A 21,983-nucleotide genomic window follows, 5' to 3' on the forward strand; every position below is an offset into this window, starting at 1 on the left:
ATGGAGCTCACAAAGTTTCATATGTGGCTGGCCACACTGTAGCTGAGATTACTTGGTCAAGGGTTAATTACTTGGTCAAGAGTTACTTAGTTGGTCAGGGATTACTTGGTCAAGGGTTACTCGATCGGTCAAGGGGCACTTAGTTAGTGTGGGTTACTCGGTCAAGGATTACTAAAAAAAAGTGTTGTATTAAGTTAGTGGACAAAGTTTAATCATTTTTAAAATGAGGTGGCCAGTGACTCAAGTAGAAAAGAGAAAAAAAAACAGAATAAATGTAGGTATTGATTATCAGTTCATTGAGTTGAATTATATTTAAAAACTTTACATTTAATTTAAGAATAAAAAAATTATTTTAAAGCACAAAATTTATATGTGGCTGGCCACACCATCTGGTCGGGGTTACTCGAGTTACTCTGTCAGAGGTTACTCGAGTTGCGCGGTTAGTGGTTACTTGAGGGTTCGGTCATGAGTTATTTAAGGGGTTCGGTCAGGGGTTACTCTATCAGGTGTTATACACTTGAGAGGTTACTCGGTTAGGATTATTTGAGGGGTTACTCAAGGGTTTATTCGGTCAAGGGTTACTTGAGGGGGTTCGGTCAGGGGTTACTTAGTTAGAGGTTACTTGAGGGTTACTCAGTCAGGGGTTACTCGGTCAGGGGTTACTTGAGAGGTTACTCGATCAAGGGTTTACTCGGTCAAGGGTTCGATCAGGGGTTATTCGGTCAAGGGTTACTTGAGAGGTTACTCAGTCAAGAGTAACTCGAGTAACTCCGGCCACATAGAAAAATCTCCCATTTTAAAGTAGTATATCATTATTTTGAGAGGTGAAAAATGTATGATTAAGACACCTACGTATGTAAATTCATTATTACTCATTAAATCGTTTTATCTTAAAATTTTGTTAAATGAATATAAGTATTACGATTTGTAAGCCGTGCATAGCACTTGTACTATACTAGTCATAAACTTAGGGCCTGTTCACATTTACTTAATTTCAGTTCAGTTCAGTTCAGCTCCAATCAGTTTAGTTCAGTTTAATTCAGCTTCAATCAGTTCAGTTCAGTTCAGTTCAGCTCCTAATTTCCCTTTCTCATAAAATATTCATTTTAGTTCAGTTCAGTTTAGCTCCAATCAGTTCAGTTTAGTTCAATTCAGTTTAGCTTCAATCAGTTTAGGTCAGTTCAGTTCAGTTCAGTAAATGCGAACAGCCTCTTAAACAAAGTTAAAGGTCGTTTGTGAAAAAAAATTCCATTTAAAAAAAAACACAAAAAAACAAAACAAAAACAGGAGTACATGATTTTACGGCGTGGTGAAGGTTAGACTGTTGATACGAGCTACACAGAACCGCAGCCAGCAACCTAAGCGTCAAACCAGAACAATTCTCGACGCATCAAAACTCACTTCTAAAGAACAATCACATTATCAATGGCGCTTCGATCCATTTTCGACGCTTCTGTGCTACGAACCGAGTTCGAAAACGCCGGAATCAACCCCCAATTCATCCCTTTGATTTGGAAGTAAGTAAACCAATTTCTTCTCTTATTCTGTGATTTTTCTTTTCAATTTTCTCTCTTTTTTTTTTCTGTAATTTCAATGGATTTTAATCTTGTTGTTCGCCAATAATGGTGTTGCAGGAATGTTCTGCAGAATCCCGATTGTAAATGGGATGAAATTCCGTCATTGCCTGCTGCTGCTTACCCTCTTCTCAATTCCAAGTTCTTGCCTTTGTCTTCAACCCTTCACTCTGTTTCTCATTCTACTGATGCTGTTACCTCTAAACTCCTCATTAAACTCAAGGTTTTAGTTTTGTGCATTTTCCCTTTTCAATTTTTAATTTTCTTGATTAGGTTATGATAATTACTATTTGGTACTCTCGGCCTGGAATTAATAGTCGCCTTGATAGTATAATTGAATTAGTATTGTGACGACTCTGTTTTGGAAATTGGAGTATTATTTTCAGGGTTTTGTATGATGTTTGTTCAGTTGTTACTAGTTGGTGTTCATGATTGTAAACCCTGATCTTCTTCTGTTGCCTTTTTGCCGAGATTGATTATTACAATTAATGGGTTTTCGGTTAAAGGTGAATGTACACGGGAAATAGAAAACGAGGAGGTTATATGGTTGAGGGAAATACAGGAATTTTGTTGAGGGAATTTTACTTCATGCAAATTGAGGAAAGTATGTTCCTGCCATCAAGCACATCTTGGAACTTTCTGAATTGTAATTTTTTAGGGGATAGCTCTTTAAGTGTTAGCATTTAACCGAACAATATCTTGAATCATGTACTAAGATGATGCGATATTTTCACTCGTGTAGTAAACCCATCTAAAGATGGTCTGGAGTAAGTTTCTCTTAGAACTAGGGATAAGAATAAGATATGAGTTAACTTAACTATTTGATTACCAAGAGGCTATTTCTTACTTCATCACATAGTTAGGAAGTAATAACCTAGTCTATAATTTAGGTGATGTAATCCATTGTTTTCATTATGTGGTTGATACTTAATAGTTAATACCAATAACTGTTTGTGATGTACTGTATTAGATTTCCCAAAAGTTGTTCATCCTTGTTGTCCATATTTATTTATAATTTTTCAGAATGGGGCATTTGTGGAAGCTGTGATAATGAGATATGATAGCCGCCTAGGGCAATATGGCGGCAAACAACGTCCTGGGGGTCTAAGGTCAACTCTATGCGTGTCATCTCAGGTATCTTATGACCTTTTTTTTTTTTTTAATTTATTTTTTCTTCTTTTTTGCGGAGTAAATTGTGCTTAAAAGTTAAAACTATGTTCATTGCATGTTGGGATTATAAAATGAAATGATGCTTTAGGGTTGATGCTTGATGTATCCATGTTAGGACTATTTTTTTTTTTTTAACTTTTTTGACTTAATGCTAGTATCCTATGAATTGTGATTTTGAAGTTTTGAGCTGGCTTCCTTTCTGAACTCACTCTGTCAATAATAATTGCCAGTTTAATAGGGTAATCTAAACTAGCAATGTGAGGTGTGACAATCGAAGTATCTTAGCTGTGTACATCGAATGTTGTGCTTTAAAGCCCTTAATACATTGATACTTACTTCTAATTATATGATATTTTTTGAACTTCATATTAGATGGTGTAGTATATAGAATACAATCCACTTTCTTTGGGACGGTTTCCAGTTAAAAGCACTTGATTCAGGATATTCAATGGATATACATGTCACCTCTCATTTCCTTAAGGAATGAATAATCAAAACTAGTCATAGATCTGAGAAGTAACGAAAAATCAAAACTAGTCATAGAAAAAGAAGGATCTCTTTTGACAGAATTAAGCTAAAAAATGGTCAAGTTTTAAAAATATACTTCGTATTACTTATTTTTGTAGAGTACAATAGTACTTGACATTGCATGTATGGCACTTCATTTTTGGTGACTTTTCGCTGTTAGTTGGTAGTCTTTGCACAGATGGAAACTGGAAGAAGGATATCGAATCACTCTAGTTTTTATCTGATCCACCCTACTAGTCTAAACAAGTTCGACATCAGGCTAATTAGAAATTGTAATAGCATTAGGCTAAATTTGCTCTCATCCTGACAGTGATATGTTTACTATCGTGATTTTCTGTCTCCTATGCTTATGCTATTCTATGGAGGCTAATGAAAGAATAGTTCTTATTATCTTAATTTCTTCTATGTGGAACTGGTCTTACTTATTGTTGCAGAATCTAATTGTTTTAGTTATGACTGCATTTATGGAAAGGTTGGATGCAAAATGGGATGCACGTTTTGCGCAACTGGGAGCATGGGATTCAAAAGTAATTTATCAACAGGAGAGATAGTGGAGCAATTGGTGCATGCTTCTCATATTTCAAATATACGTAATATTGTTTTTATGGTAATGTTTTTTTAAAATATAATATTATTTATTTTTTCCAGTCGCTACATGATATCATAGCTGTGGAAAAAGTATCAATTTTCTGTTTGGATCGTGTTGCATGTGTTTGCCAGTCAGATTTTGCTATTCTCCGCGGAGAGCTAGTGATATATTATATCTTATTGTTCTCTATTCCATCTAGATGTCATGGCAGTTATCTGACATATCTCATCTTGTTTGGTTGGGAGGCAAAATTAATAACAATAGCCCTATAAGGCTATAACAGTCATCATCAAGTCCGAAGAAAGTCTTTTAGAATCATTTACTGCTGCCCCCTTTGTGATAACGGTTAGATTTAGTGGATGCTGTACTGTAGAAGGCTCTGGTAAGATTGTATATCAAACAAAGGGCTACGAGGCAATGTCTGAGAAAGGGCTGGTGGAGTTGTTGAGCTGAAGTCTTTGTGTGTGTGTGTGTGTTTAAATAAAACTTTGAAAACCAGGTCTCTCATTGAACAGTTTTAGTTCTAGGACCTTCCTTGACTGATTGCACTAGGCTTTTTTTTACTCTCTGTATTGGTTATAGCTTTCTTCCTTAAGCTGAACTGTAAGTACAACTTGTTTGTGTGGATTTGATTGATTTTCACAAAGTTCATGTTCCTACTTCATTATTTCAACTACCACACAGGTCCATACTTGGTCAATATCTAAGCAAAGTTCACCATACTTGGTCAATATCAAAATCGCCTTCTTGAAATGTTCTTGATGGAGAGTATGTATATGATACAACCAAGGGTTTTGAAATCAATAAATTCCTAGAATGTTTTGCAAACTTCAGAAATTCATTTATGGATTGAAGTAAGCATCAGGGAGTTGGAACATTCGTTTCCATTAGGGAATCAAACAGTTTGATTTCCTTAAAGAACCAAAAAAAATCTTGTAGAGACAAGAAGTTTAGTGGGAGCAATTGGTCTTCTTAGTCTTATGTGTAGATGACATACAATTCATATGATATGACATATCAATACTTGAGTCAGTTAAGAAATGGTTAAAGAGTTGTTTCTATATGAAAGACTTAGTAGATGTTGAGTACATATTGGGAATCAAGATCCACGAAGTGAATCTTGAAGAATGATTGGACAACATTGAGAGACTCATATTGATAAGGTTCTTGACAAGTTCAAGATAAAAGACTCTAAGAGAGGATATCTTCCCATGTCTCATGGTATTACGCTTAGTAAAACTCAGTGCCTGCAAAAGCCGGGAGAGTTGAGTCGTATGGATAATGTACCTTATGCTTCTGCAAAAGGGTCCATTATATGTGTCATGATATGTACAAAGCGAGATGTTATACATGACTTGTGCATGTGTAGCAGGTTTCAAGCAAATTCAGAATAAGCACACTGAAAGCTACTAAGAACAAATCCTTGAGTACTTGAGAAGGACTAAAGGAATGTTTCTAGTTTGTTGTGGCAAAAGTGAACAAGTTGTCAAAATATTATACGGATGCAAGTTTTCAAAACGGACAAGATGATTTTAGATGTTGATCTTAATGCATTTTGTGTCTGAATGGAGAAGGACAGTAAGCTTGAAGAGTTTAAAGCAGAATGTTGTCGCATACTCAGAGTCAAAATATGTGTATTTAGATACAGTGAAAGTAGTTAAGGAGGAAGTTGAAAGGAATAACGTCCTTCGAACAAGTGTATTATTCCGATAGGGGGTTCAGAATTATTAGAAAGGGCTAATTTTTCATTAAGGTCAAGTGATCAGAATGCCTGGGTGGAGGCCGCTTCCGATCATGGGAGGTGAGAGTGGGGAGCAAGTTTGGTCCCCATCTCCAAATGGTCCTCACCTACTCCTCCTTGTATTCTTGCCACTTGTTGATTTATTACTAGTTTGATTATTAATTTTATTTTAGCTTTAAAAATAAAATGAGAAAATCAAATTCTATTACATTGATGGGAGAGCTTTTCACACTCATGATTTTCCCTATGAATACCCAGGGGTATTGGGAAAATCACTTCAGTAAGAGTTGGAAAAGGCATCACTAGTAGTGAAAACCTTTGAACTCAAGAGTTGATAAAGGCATCACCATTGTGAAAACCTTTGAACTCAATTACTCGGGTTTCGGTCGGGCCTTGCTAACTCCAAGTCTTAGTTGGTGTTCGAGTTGTGGGTGGACTTTCGTTGGAGGTCGTCGTATTTTCGAGGCTGGCTTTCGAAGTAAGAGCCCCTCGAGGTCGGGCGAAACACGCGTCAAAGGTATAATTATTATCTTAATCTTGTCATTAAGTTAATTATGTTTATGGTTTTATTTATTGCGAGTGCGGTCTTGGTTTTGGGTTTGTTTCCGCGGTGAGTCGGACTCACAAAACCCCAACAGCAGACACACAATGCATGTGCAGTATACTAAGATATGACTTATTAAATTAGACTAGAATGGAATTGATAGTTTCACATCTAATATTTGGTATGTGCAGAGAATAGCACTCAAGTCCTCTAATAAATAGGACTCTCAATTCCTTAACCATGAAAATGAGGTGGGGTTTTTACAGAGCCATCAAAGTTTTCAAGTAAGTTTTAATAGCTGATGTGTGCTTATAGAAAGACCTCAAAAATTAAGTTAGAAGGAAGTTGAATTAGAGAGTTTGCACCTGGTTTATCACTAAATGTTTTCCCACTAATTAAATGCCTCCAATTCTGAATATCATTCATTTTTGGCCACTGCTCTTGTTTCAGCGTTTGGCATCGGCTTGGTACTAGTAATGTGTGAATCTGCCTAAGTACCCTGGTAGAATGGCAAACTTAAAATTATTATGTTGGCAACATATGTGAAGTCAGTTAAAGAGTTAAGTAATGTAGAGATGGAAAAAGAATGTATATTCTGATAAATAGGGTGAGGTTAGAATGTACAAAGCTCTCATAGAACTGTGTTTACTCTGTCATCGTCATTGGAAGGTTCTTTTGGCAAGGGACACATGGGAAGTTAGTTCTAGAGCATGAAATAATTGCTGAGAGGGAATGATATTTCGATAACTAGTTATAAATTGGGTTTAGAATACAGGCGTTACACCCTTTGGGGACTATGAATAGTCATTTTTCATTTTTATCTTCATTCCTTCTTTGGCTACTCTTCTCCTCTTTCTGTTCTTTTATATTTTTATCATGCTTAAAGAGCTGCTTAAAGTGGGATGAACTTGTGAACTATCTGGATTTTTTTTTTTCTATATTTTTTTTATAATAATTTTTCCGCTTTCATTACTGTTGAAACAGTTAGATTATATATAAACTTGTACTTTTTCATTTTTTGAATGTAGATATCTTAACCTTTTATAAAAGCTTGTCCATTTGATGATATTTTTGGTTTACAGGGGATGGGGGAACCATTGAATAATTACTCTGCATTGGTGGAAGCAATTCGTGCTATGACGAGCGCTCCATTTCACTTGTCACCAAAGAAAATCACTGTGTCAACGGTATTAAAGCTAGAACCTTAATTTTGTGTTTTATGAAATCATGAATGTAATTGAATTGTATTAAAACATTCCAAATATTGTATTATTATCTTTGCCGTGGTATATATGAACATTATTGAGTACTCTATACAAGTTAGCCGCAATGCATGCTTTAGGTTATCTACCCTATATCTTTATTTAAAATGTCAAGATGGTCAGAAAATCATTATAGTGTCTTGTGACTTGCATATATTAGGATGCCATGTTGCCATCTGATTTGAATTGTTCCTAGGAGTACTTGAAAATATTAGGTGTTGATTTGCTACTGCTGACTAATATCCTAATTTTAGCAATGTACGCTCCAGCAATTATTCTCACTGTATTTCAAATGTTGTGAAAAAATAATCTCCGCTCCTAATTATCAAAAATTCATGATTATGAGGGTTTGGGACGATATGTCAATATTACCATTTATATTTTGGACAATATGACAATTATTTTAGGTGGAGGAACTACAAAGTATTTGTGTATGTGCCATGCATGAGTACTTTATAATGAAGAATAATAAGATCACTATTTTAGCTTATATATTGACTCTTTTTTTAGAAGGTAAAGAGATGTAGGCAATATTATGTAACACTAATATTCTTTTTAAGGAATTAAAAAATGCATAGGCTTGCTGTCATGACATTTTGACTGAATAATCTTGTTTGGACTGAATTGCCTTAGGTGGGAATTGTGCACGCAATTAATAAGCTACACCACGATCTTCCTAATCTGAATCTGGCAGTATCACTTCATGCACCAGTTCAGGATATACGTTGCCAAATTATGCCTGCGGCTCGGGCATTTCCATTGGAGAAACTTATGGCTGCACTTCATTTATACCAAAAAAATAGGTAAAAGATGTTGCATACTTGTATTTTTGAATGTGTGCAGTTTCTAACCTTGCAAAAAACTAATGCCTTGAATGACCCTCTCTTCCTTTCTTTGCTTCTGTATCTAGTCAGCAGAAAATATTTATAGAGTACATAATGCTTGATGGAGTGAATGACAAAGAGCTGCAAGCACACCAGCTTGGAAAATTGCTAGAGACATTGGAAGTGGTTAGTATATTTATTATTTATTTGATAGCGTTTCTTGCCCTTTTAAGATTTTTAATAAAAAAAATTGAACAAGATTCATACCCAGCTCTTTAATTTTTAGTAGTCTGCAAATTTACAAGTATTGAGCTAACTGACAAATACTGATGGTAACATGGAAGTTGGTTTTAACTAATGTTATTGCCATATTTGGCTTTTCCTTAACTAAGCATAAGAAAGTTGCAAAACGCTCTTTGCTTTTTGCTAGTACCAATGATGACTGACTGGCTGGGCTTTGTGTCAAACTAGGCTTGGACCATGAGCTACGTGTTGTGCCGTGGTGTGCCAAATTTTTTACAAGGTCGTCCCGTGCATGGATGTGTGGCCAACTGGCCATACAATAAAAGATTGGTTGGGGAATGAGATAATTAGGAAGAAAGTAGGAATTACATCGATCGAGTACAAGATGAGGGAGAATCATGTAAGATAGTTTGGCCATGTAAGAAGGAGACCAAATGATGCCCCAGTAAGGAGGCTTGAGGAATTGCAAAGTATTGGGATCGTGAGAGGTAGGGGAAGACCTAAGAAAACTTGGGAGAGGGTGATTGAGAGTAACTTGAGTGCTTTGGGGATTGAGGAAAATTTGGTGTTGGATAGGCGGTGTGGAGGGAGAAAATTCACGTCATATATATACTTTCTAATTTATTTTCATATCTAATTTTATTATTATATCCCACTAAATGTTTTATAAACTATATCGATTTCCTTTGCTAAAGTTTTTTCACACCTTTATGGTTTTTTACTCCAATGTTATAACCACTCCTTTAGAACTTTATTAATTTTATTCTTGGTTCTCTTTTAAAATTCCCCTCATTTTACTTGGATGCTCTTTATTTTGTTCATTTTACTCACCTTTTTTTCCTAACTCTTTCAAATGATTATCTTGTTATGTCCCTTTATATCGTACGGTTCCTTATGACGATTCATGTTAGCCGACCCAAATCATTTTGGGATTAAGGCTTTGTTGTTGTTGTTGTTGTTGTTGTTGTCCCGTGCATGGCCTAAGCCCACTTGCCACTGTGTTGATCTTGCATCCTAAGCCAAATTTCACAGGTTTTAGCATGCTTTGTCGTGCTGGGTTGGCTGTGTTATGCCTTGTAATGCTTCTCCCAAATAGCAGCCCTCGACATGACAGAGACAATGCTAACTCATATATCTTCCACCTATAAACCTGCACTAGCTATCTGCCTATCTTTGCATTCAAATTGGCATCATTTTCAGTCATTTTTCGAATTAGTAGTTGTCTGCTACTAATAAATCTCAAGTCCTTGTATTGGCCTAGGCTGTCATATAAAAGCTTTAGTACAACTTCCTTTCATCTTCAAACTGTGGTGTTGAAGAGATCTATTTTTAGGGTTTACTAGTGCTATACTGCTGTTAGTAGTTTTTGGTATAATTTTTGTAAATTATCATGACAAGATAGACCAATCTCTATTCTTCCCTATTGAACGTCTGATGGCTCCTTGCTCACACTGGTGTGAGGGACTCAACCCTCACCTACACTAAGACTCAAAGGAATCAATAAAAACAGAGCAAATAAGGCAGCTAGCAATGGTGTTTCATTAATGGAAATAAAGGGTAAAACGGTAGCTTGAGCCTACCACTCTCCAAGATAGTATCTTTAGGATATAAAGCTCATTCAAAATAGTCTAATCTCATACTCTACTTCTTGCCCTATCCTCTTAATTTATACACAATAGGGATTACAAAATAGTATTCTGTCCTTAATTCTTGTCTTCATTCACTACCATTGCATTGCCATGGTTCCACTACCAAAGTTGTTGCTGCCTGCTCCTAATTGTTTTTGTCCTCTTGCGCCACCTCTTCATTTGTAGCTGTTGTAATTGGTGGTTGGACACCCTTGCCCCTCCTCTGGTACTGCTTGACAATAGGTGGCTTAGCAAGCCCAATTGCTCGGTCCATTACATCACTCCTCGACGGAACATCCACCTTGTCCTCAAGGTGGAAGTGAGGAAAACGCTTAGTGATGGCAGTCCCCTGCTCCCAAGTGGCTTCGAACGATGGCAGCCCTTGCCACTTAATTAATACTTCCATTCCTTCGGGCCCTTGCTTAACCCCCAAAACAACTTCTAGTTTAGTCATCATCTCCAACTCAGCAGTTAGTTAGTTGAGGGGGAATAGTTGGGAGCACTTGCTGATTGCCTCCGCCTTCTTAAGTTGCGAAACGTGGAACACGGGATGTATCTTGCAGCTATGCGGCAATTCTAGCTTGTAGGCCACCTTCCCAATTCGTTGCAGCACACGAAAGGGACCATAGAACCTGGCAGCCAACTTCTCATAGGGGCGTTTGGCTAAGGAGCGCTGTCGGTACGGTTGCAGCTTCAGATACACCTCATCCCCAACCTCAAACTCCCCAAATGTGCGCTTGCTATCCGCATACCCCTTCATGATCTGCTGTGCCCTCATCAAATTAATTCGGAGTTCATCCAAAATCAAGTCCCTCTCTCGTAACCATTCCTCGAGGCTATCCACAATTGTTTCACCATTCCCTATGCGCCACAACTTCGAAGGGTCCCTTCCATAGACTACCTTGAATGGGGTTATCCTGGTAGACGTATGTGGGGAGGTGTTATAAGAGTACTCGACCCAAGCTAGCCACTGAGCCCACTTCTTTGGTTGTCCTAACGCAAAACACCGCAAATAGGTTTCTAAGAACTTATTCACAATCTCCGATTGCCCATCGGTTTGAGGGTGATAAGTCGTACTCCGCTTCAATTGAGAACCTTGCAGCTGGAAAAGTTCACTCCAGAAATTGCTCATGAACACTCGATCCCTATCCGACACAATGGAAGAAGGAAACCCGTGCAACTTCACCACATTCTTCACAAATTCGTCGGCCACTTTGATAGCGTTGAAAGGATGTTTCAACCCAACAAAGTGAGTGTACTTCGATAATCGATCCACCTTCGATGAAATCTATTGACAAATCCTCCCAAATTGCTCCCGGAATTGGGAGTGGTTGGAGTAAACCCATCGGACTTCGCTGTGACACCTTGAGCATTGTTGCACAAATTCCCCGATATCCTTCCTCATTCCCAACTAGAACCCATCTGCCGCCAACCTTAAATAAGTCTTCACCTCGCCTTCATGGCCATCGGTTGGTGTCGTGATTTTCTCTCAAGATTAGGGGAATGAATTTCGATCCCTTTGGAAGGACCACTCTCCCTTTAAAATAAACCCTCCCAGCTTCAAGGCTGAATCCATTGGGCCCCTCATCTCCTTTCTTTAGGCCCAATTTCAGTTCCTGTACCCACTTATCCTCCTTGAGTTCTAGATCCAACTCGGCCAGTGCACTCCTTGGGTGTGAATTAAGCTCATTAAGCACACTTGAGTAGCCAGTAACTCTCCTTCCTCCTTTCGTGACAGTGCATCAGCTACCCGGTTTGATGCTTCGGGTTTATACTGAATTTCAAAATCGAACCCGATAAGTTTTCTCACCTATTTCTGGTATTCACTTCCCACCTCTCGCTGCTGAGCAATGAACCGAAGACTTTGTTGGTCGGTTCGGATAATGAAATGCCTTCCGAGCAAATAGTGCTTCCACCTCACTACGGCCAAGCATATAGCCATCAATTCCTTTTCGTAAATGGACTTGCCTTGAGCTTGCTTACCAAGAGTCTTGCTAAAGAAGGCAATAGGCCTCCCTCCTTGCATTAATAACGCCCCCAACCTGAAACCGGAGGCATCAGTTTCAACCACAAACCCCTTGCTAAAGTCGGGCATGGCGAGGACGGGTGCGGTGGTCATCGCTCTCTTGAGCTGATTAAAAGCATGCGTGGCCTCTTCCGACCAGCCAAAACAGTCCTTCCTCAATTGAGAAGTTAAGGGAGTTGCAATACTTGCATAATTGGCCACAAATTTGCGATAGTAGCCGAACCCCAAGAAGCCTCTTAATTCTCTCAGATTCTTAGGCTCCTTCCACTCTAAAATAGCCTTAACCTTTTCTCCATCCATGGCTACCCCACCTTTTGAAATTATGTGCCCCAAATAGGCTATCTCCCTCTTCCCAAACTCACATTTTTTAAGGTTAGCATATAACTTTTGCTCCTTTAATTTTTCTAACACTATCCTCACATGCTCATGGTGCTCCATCTCTCCCTTACTATAAATGAGGATGTCATCAAAAAATACCAATACAAACCGCCTCAAGTATGGTCGGAAAACTTCATTCATTAATGATTGAAAGGTGGCCGGTGCGTTGGTTAGGCCAAACGGCATGACAAGGAACTTATAGTGGCACTCGTGAGTTCTAAATGCGGTCTTGTGTGTGTCTTCGGCTTTCACGAGTATTTGATGGTAGCCCGATTTAAGATCAAGCTTCGAAAACATGGTGGCTCCACTCAACCCATCTAGGAGCTCGTCGATCACCGGTATCGAGTATTTGTCCGGTACCGTCTCCTTATTGAGGGCGCGGTAATCGACGCAAAAGCACCACGAACCGTCCTTCTTTACTGGCAATACCGGGCTTGAAAAAGGGCTACTTGAAGGCTTGATTATTCCGGCTTGCAACATCTCTCGTATCATCTGTTCGATTTCATCCTTTTGAAGTTGAGGATATCGACACGGTCTAACGCTCATCGGGTTACTTCCCTCCTTCAACTCAATTTGGTGCTCCCGACCCCTACTCGGAGGTAGGCCCTCCGGCATCTCAAACACGTTGCCAAACTCACGCACTACCCCTACCAAAAATTCTGGCAGTGGCGTTTCATGAGCTGCAGCTAAGGCTGTGCAAAAATCGATCCAGATCGTATTTTGGACCTAGACCGGACTGGACCTGGATCAGCCTGGACCGGACCTGCTGATTCCGGTCCGGTCTTTGGTCTAATAAAATAGTGGATTTCGAGTTTCAGGTTCGGTCCGGTCTAAACCCTGAAAAATCAGGTCTGGACCTGAAACCCGGATTTTAATAAAAATTAAAAAAAAATAATATAAATTTTGAGAATTTTCTACTCCGTATTACTCACTGACTTACCCATTACCTTACCCTAACATTTTCAAAAAAAAAACACTTCACTCCTAGTCTCCATTCTCCAGCGCTGTCACATCTCACAGTCACCCTCACACATACTTCATTTTTTCCGGCTAGTTTGAGCACCATTGATTCACCGTGTGCCGCCGCGTCTTCTTCATCGGAACTCTCAAAGTCGAGTTATAGCTATGTCTCGAATCGCTGCTTTTCGAACCTCATTCTTCGACTTGTACTATGTTCAATTACTTATTACATTTCGATTTTGCAAGATAAATATACAAAGTACCTTTCAAATTGCTCATTAATGGTGAATTCAGAGAAGAAATGAATGGATAATTTCATTATTAAGGTTAGAATTATTTTTGCTTACTGACTTCAGTTGGTAAAGTAAATTATACAAAGTATCTAATACGTAGTATAGTTATCATCGATCTTTGCATTTAAATATAGTAGATCTGAGAATAAAAGTATATAATAAGCTTGATTTTTTCCACAAAATGCATAAAGATAAGCAGCAGGCCAAAGCCTTCTTATTGGCTTTTTTGTAACTATATATTTTCAAAGGTAAAAACAACAAGATTGCTGAAATAGGTCTAAAACCAGACCGGACCTGAATTTTCAGGTCCGGCAGGTCCAGACCTGATTTTTTCAGGTCCGGTCCTCGGTCCCTAAAATTTCCAAATAGCGGTCTTCAGGTCCAAGGGGTCCCGGTTCGGTCCGGTCCGGTTCTGGACATGTGCACAGCCCTAGCTGCAGCAGTCTGTGCCAGACTTCCCCCACTTTCCTCCACGGCATTGACCTCAACTAACACCCCTTGTCTCTCCTTGCTAATGGTTTTAATCATAGCCTTGAGTGAGATCATGGTCTTATCCGACGAGGGATCACCCGTGAGAATGACCGGAACCCCTGCCCACCGTGAACCGCATCACATGAGTCTTCTAATTTGTGGTTACCGATCCTAGCTTCTCTAACCATTGCACTCCTAAGATCACATCGGCATTTCCCAACTCTAATGGTAAAAAATCCTCTACTATCGTCACTCCACCATCCAGCTTCACTCTCACACCTCTCACACCTTGACAAACCCCGCTCCCTCGTATCATCTGTCCATTTCCCTAGGCTACATCGAACTCTCCCCCTTGGGTGATGGGTAATTGAGTTTTCTCCAACTCCTCCTTCGAAATGAAATTGTGGGTTGCCCCTGGGTCGTCCAACACAATCACCTCCTCATTCTTCACTCTGCCCCTTAACTTCATGGTTCTGGGATTAGTCAGCCCAACAACCGAGCACAAAGACACCTCCACTTGATTTTCTTCATCCCCAACATCGTGCGGCTCATCACCTTGCACATCAATTTTCACGCCTAAACTCTCATCAGCCACCAATAAGACACTTATTTCCTTCCGCTTGCACCGGTGCCCCACTCCCCACCACTCATCACAACGGAAACACAAGCCTTTAGCTCGCCATTCCGCTAGCTCGAACTCAGTTAACCTCCTTGTTTCTCCAGAATTGGTTGAAGCATTGTTCGCTCTTGCTGGGTTAACAGACTTAACAGATTCCGGGGCTTTGGGCCAAGTGCGGCAAGGCTGTGGTGGGCCTGGAGTACCATAAGTTCGTACCAGCCCACCACTGCTCCCCTTAGAAGAGCTTGGGCCCGCAGGTTGAGAACTCGAGCCCACTCCTCTCCATAGACCCAATTTCGTTCCTCCACCCGACCCGCAAGATCCATAGCCTGCTCTAATGTGGTTGGACTCAACAATCGGACCTCCGATTTAATGTCCTCCCTCAATCCGTTAATAAATTGGCCCCGCATCAAGTTTTCAGACACATTTTCCAATGGAGCTGCAAGCTCGATGAGCTTGCGGCGACAGTCATCCACCGTGGTATTCTGGGTGGTGGCTAATCACTGCTCATGTAGCGTTCCGGCGTTGGCGGGACGGAACTCCTGCAACACTCGCCACCGTAAGTCCGTCCAACTCACCCGCAGACGCCTTTTGTTCTCCCATTGGTACCATTTTAATGCCGCGCCGTCCATGGCGACCGCGGCGGCTTCTAACTTCTCCATTTCTGCCAACCGATGAAATTCATAGAACATCTCTGCTCTCAATATCCAGTTATCCGGGTCGGACCCTTCGAACAACGGCATCTCGAGTTTCCGGTGTTTCCACCTCTTTCCATACTTCCTGTTTTCATCCTCCTCGTCCCTGATCCACTGGTTATTCCTTATATTCGAATGAACCTCGTCCTCATGGTGCAAGGGTGATGGTCTGGGTGACTTGGGTAGTCCAGCCACCAGATCCCGGAGTTCCTGTCGGAACTTCTCCTGCTCCGTCCTCTCCAGATTTCACTCAGTGTCATGTTGGGCGCGAAATCGATCGATTCTTCCTTCAATCTTTGATAGGCCGTCGTCGAGCCAACCAAAGATAAAAGTTCTATCTTGGTCTCACTAGCTAATAGCTAGGGTAAGAAAGGGTCGAACCCAAGAGAGGCGTTGAATCAACCACCGAGATACTACCGTTTAAATAAGCTAAATGAAGTCAATATTGGGTTGGTTTTATGTAACATGTACTAGTTCAATTCAACTAAGACTAAGGGGAAATTAACAATATTTAGAGGATTCTAGGGCTCGGGATATACCACTCAACTTCATCACAAATCACAAATAGCATGTAGCAAATAATGGTAAATTAAGGGGATAATATAAGGGAAGTCATCTAAAGCACCCAACTACTCTCTCAAGCTACAGGGATTACTTGAATCGTGAATACAACCTACTCTCGTGGTTACAAAGCATAAAATAAGTATTAAGGCATAATCACGATGACAAAAACATTCCCTTGACTGGAAATTCCTATTCTCATGGCATTTCAAGTCAATTAAGCATAAGGGAGCTAACTCAAGTTCATCTCTCGATCCTTCATTGAGAAAGCTTGGATAATAGTTCTAGCAATGGCCATATACAAGAACTAAGCAATTAAACCACTTAAGCTCAACTAATTAACACCTAACAACTACCAAATAACACATGCAACAAGCAATTGGTGACTACATTGAGGGTTTTACCCAAACCTTAGAAAATTAGATTACTCGCAATCCATGGAGATTAAAGCAATTAAGGTTTTCAAGCTACTCATGAACAAGATTTAAACTAAGGATTAAGCTAATTAACAATCTAAGCATACAAGAATTAAGCAAAATAATTAACAATCAAAGCAATTAAAATGGAAGAGAAGAGTAAGAAATGTTACTAGAAGCTTCAACTTTGAATAACAATGGTGGAACTTGTCTTCTACAATGATTGAGATTAAAGCAATTAAGGTTTTCAAGCTACTCATGAACAAGATTTAAACTAAGGATTAAGCTAATTAACAATCTAAGCATACAAAAATTAAGCAAAATAATTAACAATCAAAGCAATTAAAATGGAAGAGAAGAGTAAGAAATGTTACTAGAAGCTTCAACTTTGAATAACAATGGTGGAACTTGTCTTCTACAATTATTGAGATTAAAGCAATTAAGGTTTTCAAGCTACTCATGAACAAGATTTAAACTAAGGATTAAGCTAATTAACAATCTAAGCATACAAGAATTAAGCAAAATAATTAACAATCAAAGCAATTAAAATGGAAGAGAAGAGTAAGAAATGTTACTAGAAGCTTCAACTTTGAATAACAATGGTGGAACTTGTCTTCTACAATGATTGAGGTTGAAATTTCCAAGCTAATCATTCAATTCTAACTAATGATTTAAGAATATTTGTGTTTCTAAGATTACAAACTAAGAGAAAGCTCTAAAAACTTGGGTCCCGTACAAATGAGCTCAAGGGGTTATTTATAAGACCCCCAAATTAAAAAGACGGAGAAAACAAGAGTCGGGCACGGCTACATGTCTGCACGGACGTGCCAAGCTTGGCACAGACGTGCCTACACGAATGTGCAGCTCAAGACAGACACATCAGTCTTGATTCTGTTTTGGGCTGGCAGACTCGTGCAGCCATTTGCACGGACATGCTGAGATCTTGCACGGCCGTGTAAGCTCTGGCAAAAAGCTTGGCTTGCTAGAACAAACCTGCACGGACGTGCAGGACGACCATGTCAGGGTCTCTTAGGCCCTTTTCTTCACCTTTTCTTCGGTTTTGCTCCTTTGTCTCGGCTTCTAACCTCGGCTTATCATCCATATGCTTCAAATTGTCGTCTTTGGACCTAAAAACTCAACAAAAACACTAACAACCCGTGAAGCAAGGGGTACACAAAAATTGCACGAAAATAGAGTAAATGTGAACCAAAACGCCAATATATCAAGTAAACAAGGTTCAAAATCACCCTAAAATCATATCGAATAACAAGTTATTAATCTTCATCACCGCCTCCTCCATGCTCAACTTCCTCCAATCTCTCCTCACTCCTCAGCCGCGTCGCAGCGTTGGGTAGCGGTTTTGGTCTTTTTTGTTTTTTAATAATAATAAGGAAGGACAAGACTCACAATAGTGTCTTTGTCGCCGGTGGCCGTAAGACCAACCTGCTCTGATACCACTTGTGAGGGACTCAACCCTCTCCTACACTAAGACTCACGAAACAGAGAAAGGAATCAATAAAAACAGAGCAAATAAGGCAGCTAGCAATGGTGTTTCATTAATGGAAATAAAGGGTAAAACAGTAGCTTGAGCCTACCACTCTCCAAGATAGTATCTTTAGGATACAAAGTTCATTCAAAATAGTCTAATCTCATACTCTACTTCTTGCCCTAACCTCTTACTTTATACACAACAGGGATTACAAAATAGTACTAGCTGTCCTTAATTGTTGTCTTCATTCACTACCATTGCATTGCCATGGTTCCACTACCAAAGTTGTTGCTGCCCTGCTCCTAATTGTTTTTGTCCTCTTGCGCCACCTCTTCATTTGTAGCTGTTGTAATTGGTGGTTGGACACCCTTGCCCCTCCTCTGGTACTACTTGACAATAGGTGGCTTGGCAAGCCCAATTGCTTGGTCCATTACAACTGGTCACTCACATAAAATAAAAGGAATAATATAGAAGGAATTTGTTGGTTTGGGTATAGGTTCATCTTTATGGTTATTATTCTCATTTTGTTTCATTTTTAGGAATATTTTTTCTTGTGCTCTTGAACTCGTGATTTTGTAGAGTAAGGGGGTGGTATGTAAGAGGCTTCATATTGTGAGAAATTAAGTGGGCTGAGCAGATAAATGACATTGGCAATAAACACTTGAAAAAAAAAAAGATGAGATTTTTGGTTTTGCCGTGATAACTTGCTGTGAATGAGGCTTAAATTATTCTGAGAATCTAAGTGGGCTGAGCAGATAAATGACATTGGCAATAAACACTTGAAAAAAAAGACGAGATTTTTGGTTCTGTCGTGATTACTTGCTGTGAATGAGGCTTAAAGTTCAGTTGTCCTTGTACAGTGGTTACTCGGCAGTGTTACAGGGGTTACTTTGTCAGTGTTATAGGGTTACTTGGTTATTATTATAGGGGTTACTTGGTTCTTTTACAAGTGGTCACATGGTGTGGCCAGCCGCACACTAAACAGGCTGATGTGACTATCATCTCTGGGATATTTCAAATGACATTGCTGTACTATTTGCTTTTAAACTTACTGTATAAAGTAAATCTCTTCTGTTAAGCATGTTTGGCCTTGGTTTATGGTTTGTGTTTTATGATTGAAAGCTTACTAGCCTTAAAAAGGATGAGAGTTCCTTCTCCTGACATTTGCATCTGGGTGTTATGGAATTTATACAGGTTGTAAATCTGATACCTTTCAACCCCATTGGCAATACAAGTCAATTCAAAACAAGCAGTGAAGCAAAAGTGAAAATTTTCCAGAGAATTCTCAGGGAGATATATAACATCCGGACAACAGTTCGTAAGGAAATGGGGCAAGATATAAATGGTGCATGTGGTCAGCTGGTGGTAACTGAACAAGATAGGCTATTGGCGGAAAGAAAAGGTCTTATAACTGACATTGAAGATCTTCATCTTTGATGATGTAAGTAAAGCTTTCAAATTTTGTATGAATGTGTTTTATTTCATTAAATAGAGTAAACCTTCCTAGCTTACCATTTTATTTATGACAAGGCATTTTGAGATCCAAATTATCTTATCAAAAGAAATGCTGGAAGTGTGAGGTATAACTGCTGTTTTAGTGTCCAAATGTCTCCTAAACACTTAGCGAAGTGACAGATTATGTAAACCAACTAAGGCTCTCATGTAGGCAAATATTACGCTGAGATATAAGGCGCCTCTTTTTATTTGCCGAGTTTTATAATGATGGTGTTGAGCTTGCATGTACAATTTCTTAGAGTAGCAAAGAGTGGAGATTTAAGATTTGAAACAGTATTGATTTCTGTGACTTCTGTGTAATAATAGATCATCAAGAAATCCCTTAATGCTTCTATATGAAGTCCTCTGCTAATAGTCTATAAATTCAAAAAACTGGAAGATGTTCTATGGTCACATGATGACATGAGGCCTTTGTTTTGGACTTTAAGGTGAAAAATAAAAAGGGTGACCCGTCTCTTTTTCCATGCCTTTCTCTTGGCCAAAGGAAACTTTATTCAACAAGAACTATGAACTTGAAAGGTTGTTCGGAGGTTCTCCATTTGCTTCTCTTCAATGGAAATTTGATTTTTCCAGGAAGAGCAGAGGCCCTCGCCTCCTGTTAGGGAGCTCAGTCTGTCTTAGAAATCCAGTATGGGGAAGGGACCTAGAAGTGCCTATTACTACACCACAGTACCACACTACACTTGGGCTTTGGGTGGGGCCATATGCTATTTAGGCTGCTGACAACAATAAAAGGAAGAGTGTCATGACAGGCCAGATAAAAACATTTTTAATGATGGTTGGTCATGTCGAAATAAGGAAGTGTTACTTATTCTGAAACAGCCAAAAAAGAAAAGTGTGTCAATTATTAAGAAACAAAGGGAGTATTCTGTAGTTAATAGCAGGCACATATAAAACAATATTGTGCGGCTGTGCATCTTGGTTTGTACATCAAATAGATTTTTTAATTTGTACTTTCTTTTGATGAAAAATCATCCTTCAGCTGCGAATCTGCGATGTCACTTCATATCGAATCCTTTTTGAACGCTTCCATTGAAAATGTCCCTTTGCTTGTCAATGTCATAGATAGTTGAAGTTAAGATATTGCATCAACTTGTAGTGCTAGTTTCTTGGACAACAGTTTAGTACTCATTTAGTGAGCTTCTAATGTACTGGTAGGAGTACTGCGTACTTTGTAGTAAACTACACCATGACTGTCATGCGGTCATTGTTCATGATATCAGTACATGGATCTGTGGTGGTGATTAATGGTGTTTTGATCTTGGCTTTACATTTTTATGTGGTTATTGCATTTCTGCTGATAATTTGTCAATACAAAGGACCTTTTCTTCAACTTATTTTGAAAACTTATTACTTAGTATGTTAGATTAGACCACAAAGGCTAAAAATAGTTGGATCAAATTACATTATAAGACGTAATTTTTAAATTTCGTTTACTTATTGTTAAATCTTTGTAATTGTGTATGAATAAAACTTATAAAGTACATGACAAGTTTAACAAGATCTCACTTGATTACGTCTTTATATATTAACAAAAAATTAAGGTTAAATTTCAGATGAACCAATACATCAAATAAAATCAGACTACATGAGATCATACCTTTTTTTTTTTTTTTTTTTTTTTTTTTTTTTTGGTTACAATTTCTAACATTTCCTCTATTTATTTATTATTCCTTGTCTTAGATTAGTTTTTAACTTATCATTTCACATGGTTTTAAATGATAAATTGATAAGTTATTGTGCAATTATCAAATACGAAGTACTAATTAATCTGAAAAGTACATGTGAAACTAAATAGTAGGGTTGTCATCAAATATTAAAATTATTAAAATGATGGTAGGGATTATTTATTGAAAATGATTTAATAGAAAATACTGAGAATTTGATATTGGCCATGTTTGGTGAATAGCTTAAAGCTGAAGCTGATTTTGGCTAGTTGATTGTATCAACTAATTTGACTAACTTATTTTATTAGCTGATTGTATAAAAGTGTTTGGTAAATAGCTTATAACTTAAAGTCGTTTGAGTATGTGAAATGACCAATAAACTAATTGTGGGGTAGGTAGTTTAGGTAGGATTTTAAATTAAATGGGGGCCTAAGGACCTGTTCAATTTACTGAACTGAAATGAATTGAACTGATTGGAGCTGAACTGAATATTTTATGAGAGAAGGAAATTAGGAATGGAGCTGAACTGAACTGAACTGATTGGAGCTGAAGTGAACTGAACTGAAATTAAGTTGAAGTGAACAGGCCTTAAGTGTCATTTCACCATATATTAATGAATAAGTTAATTAGAAAAGGAGCTTTTTCAAAAAGAGCTTATTTAGTGGAATAAGCTCTTTAAATAAGCTTTCTACCAAACACCTTGAATTAGCTTATTTAATAGTCAATCACATAAGCTAATTTTGCTCAAATAAATTGTTTACCAAACACAACCATTATATTTTTATTTGTG

The 21,983-nt window shown here is 38.6% G+C and overlaps 1 protein-coding gene across 1 annotated transcript; it reads left to right on the forward strand.

Annotated features, from left to right (window-relative positions):
* Positions 1 to 1,328: 1,328 nt before the first annotated feature.
* Positions 1,329 to 19,762, forward strand: LOC145579028 (uncharacterized). Its single transcript, XM_081636310.1, has 8 exons — positions 1,329 to 1,517; positions 1,635 to 1,797; positions 2,598 to 2,708; positions 3,745 to 3,879; positions 7,229 to 7,333; positions 8,042 to 8,211; positions 8,319 to 8,418; positions 19,206 to 19,762. Exons 1-8 carry the CDS (start codon positions 1,426 to 1,428, stop codon positions 19,446 to 19,448), a joined length of 1,119 nt encoding a protein of 372 aa, XP_081492436.1. The 5' UTR covers positions 1,329 to 1,425; the 3' UTR covers positions 19,449 to 19,762.
* Positions 19,763 to 21,983: the final 2,221 nt, after the last annotated feature.

Source organism: Chenopodium album, chromosome 14 (assembly GCF_948465745.1).
Source record: "Chenopodium album chromosome 14, dcCheAlbu1.1, whole genome shotgun sequence".
In the NCBI taxonomy this organism is placed as follows: domain Eukaryota; kingdom Viridiplantae; phylum Streptophyta; class Magnoliopsida; order Caryophyllales; family Amaranthaceae; genus Chenopodium; species Chenopodium album.

Coding starts and splice junctions, on each gene's coding strand:
- LOC145579028 (XM_081636310.1), top strand. CDS start 1,426: ATGGCGCTTCGATCCATTTTCGACGCTTCTGTGCTACGAACCGAGTTC. Junction 1,798..2,597: donor AACTCCTCATTAAACTCAAG/GTTTTAGTTTTG, acceptor ATAATTTTTCAG/AATGGGGCATTTGTGGAAGC. Junction 3,880..7,228: donor TACGTAATATTGTTTTTATG/GTAATGTTTTTT, acceptor TTTGGTTTACAG/GGGATGGGGGAACCATTGAA.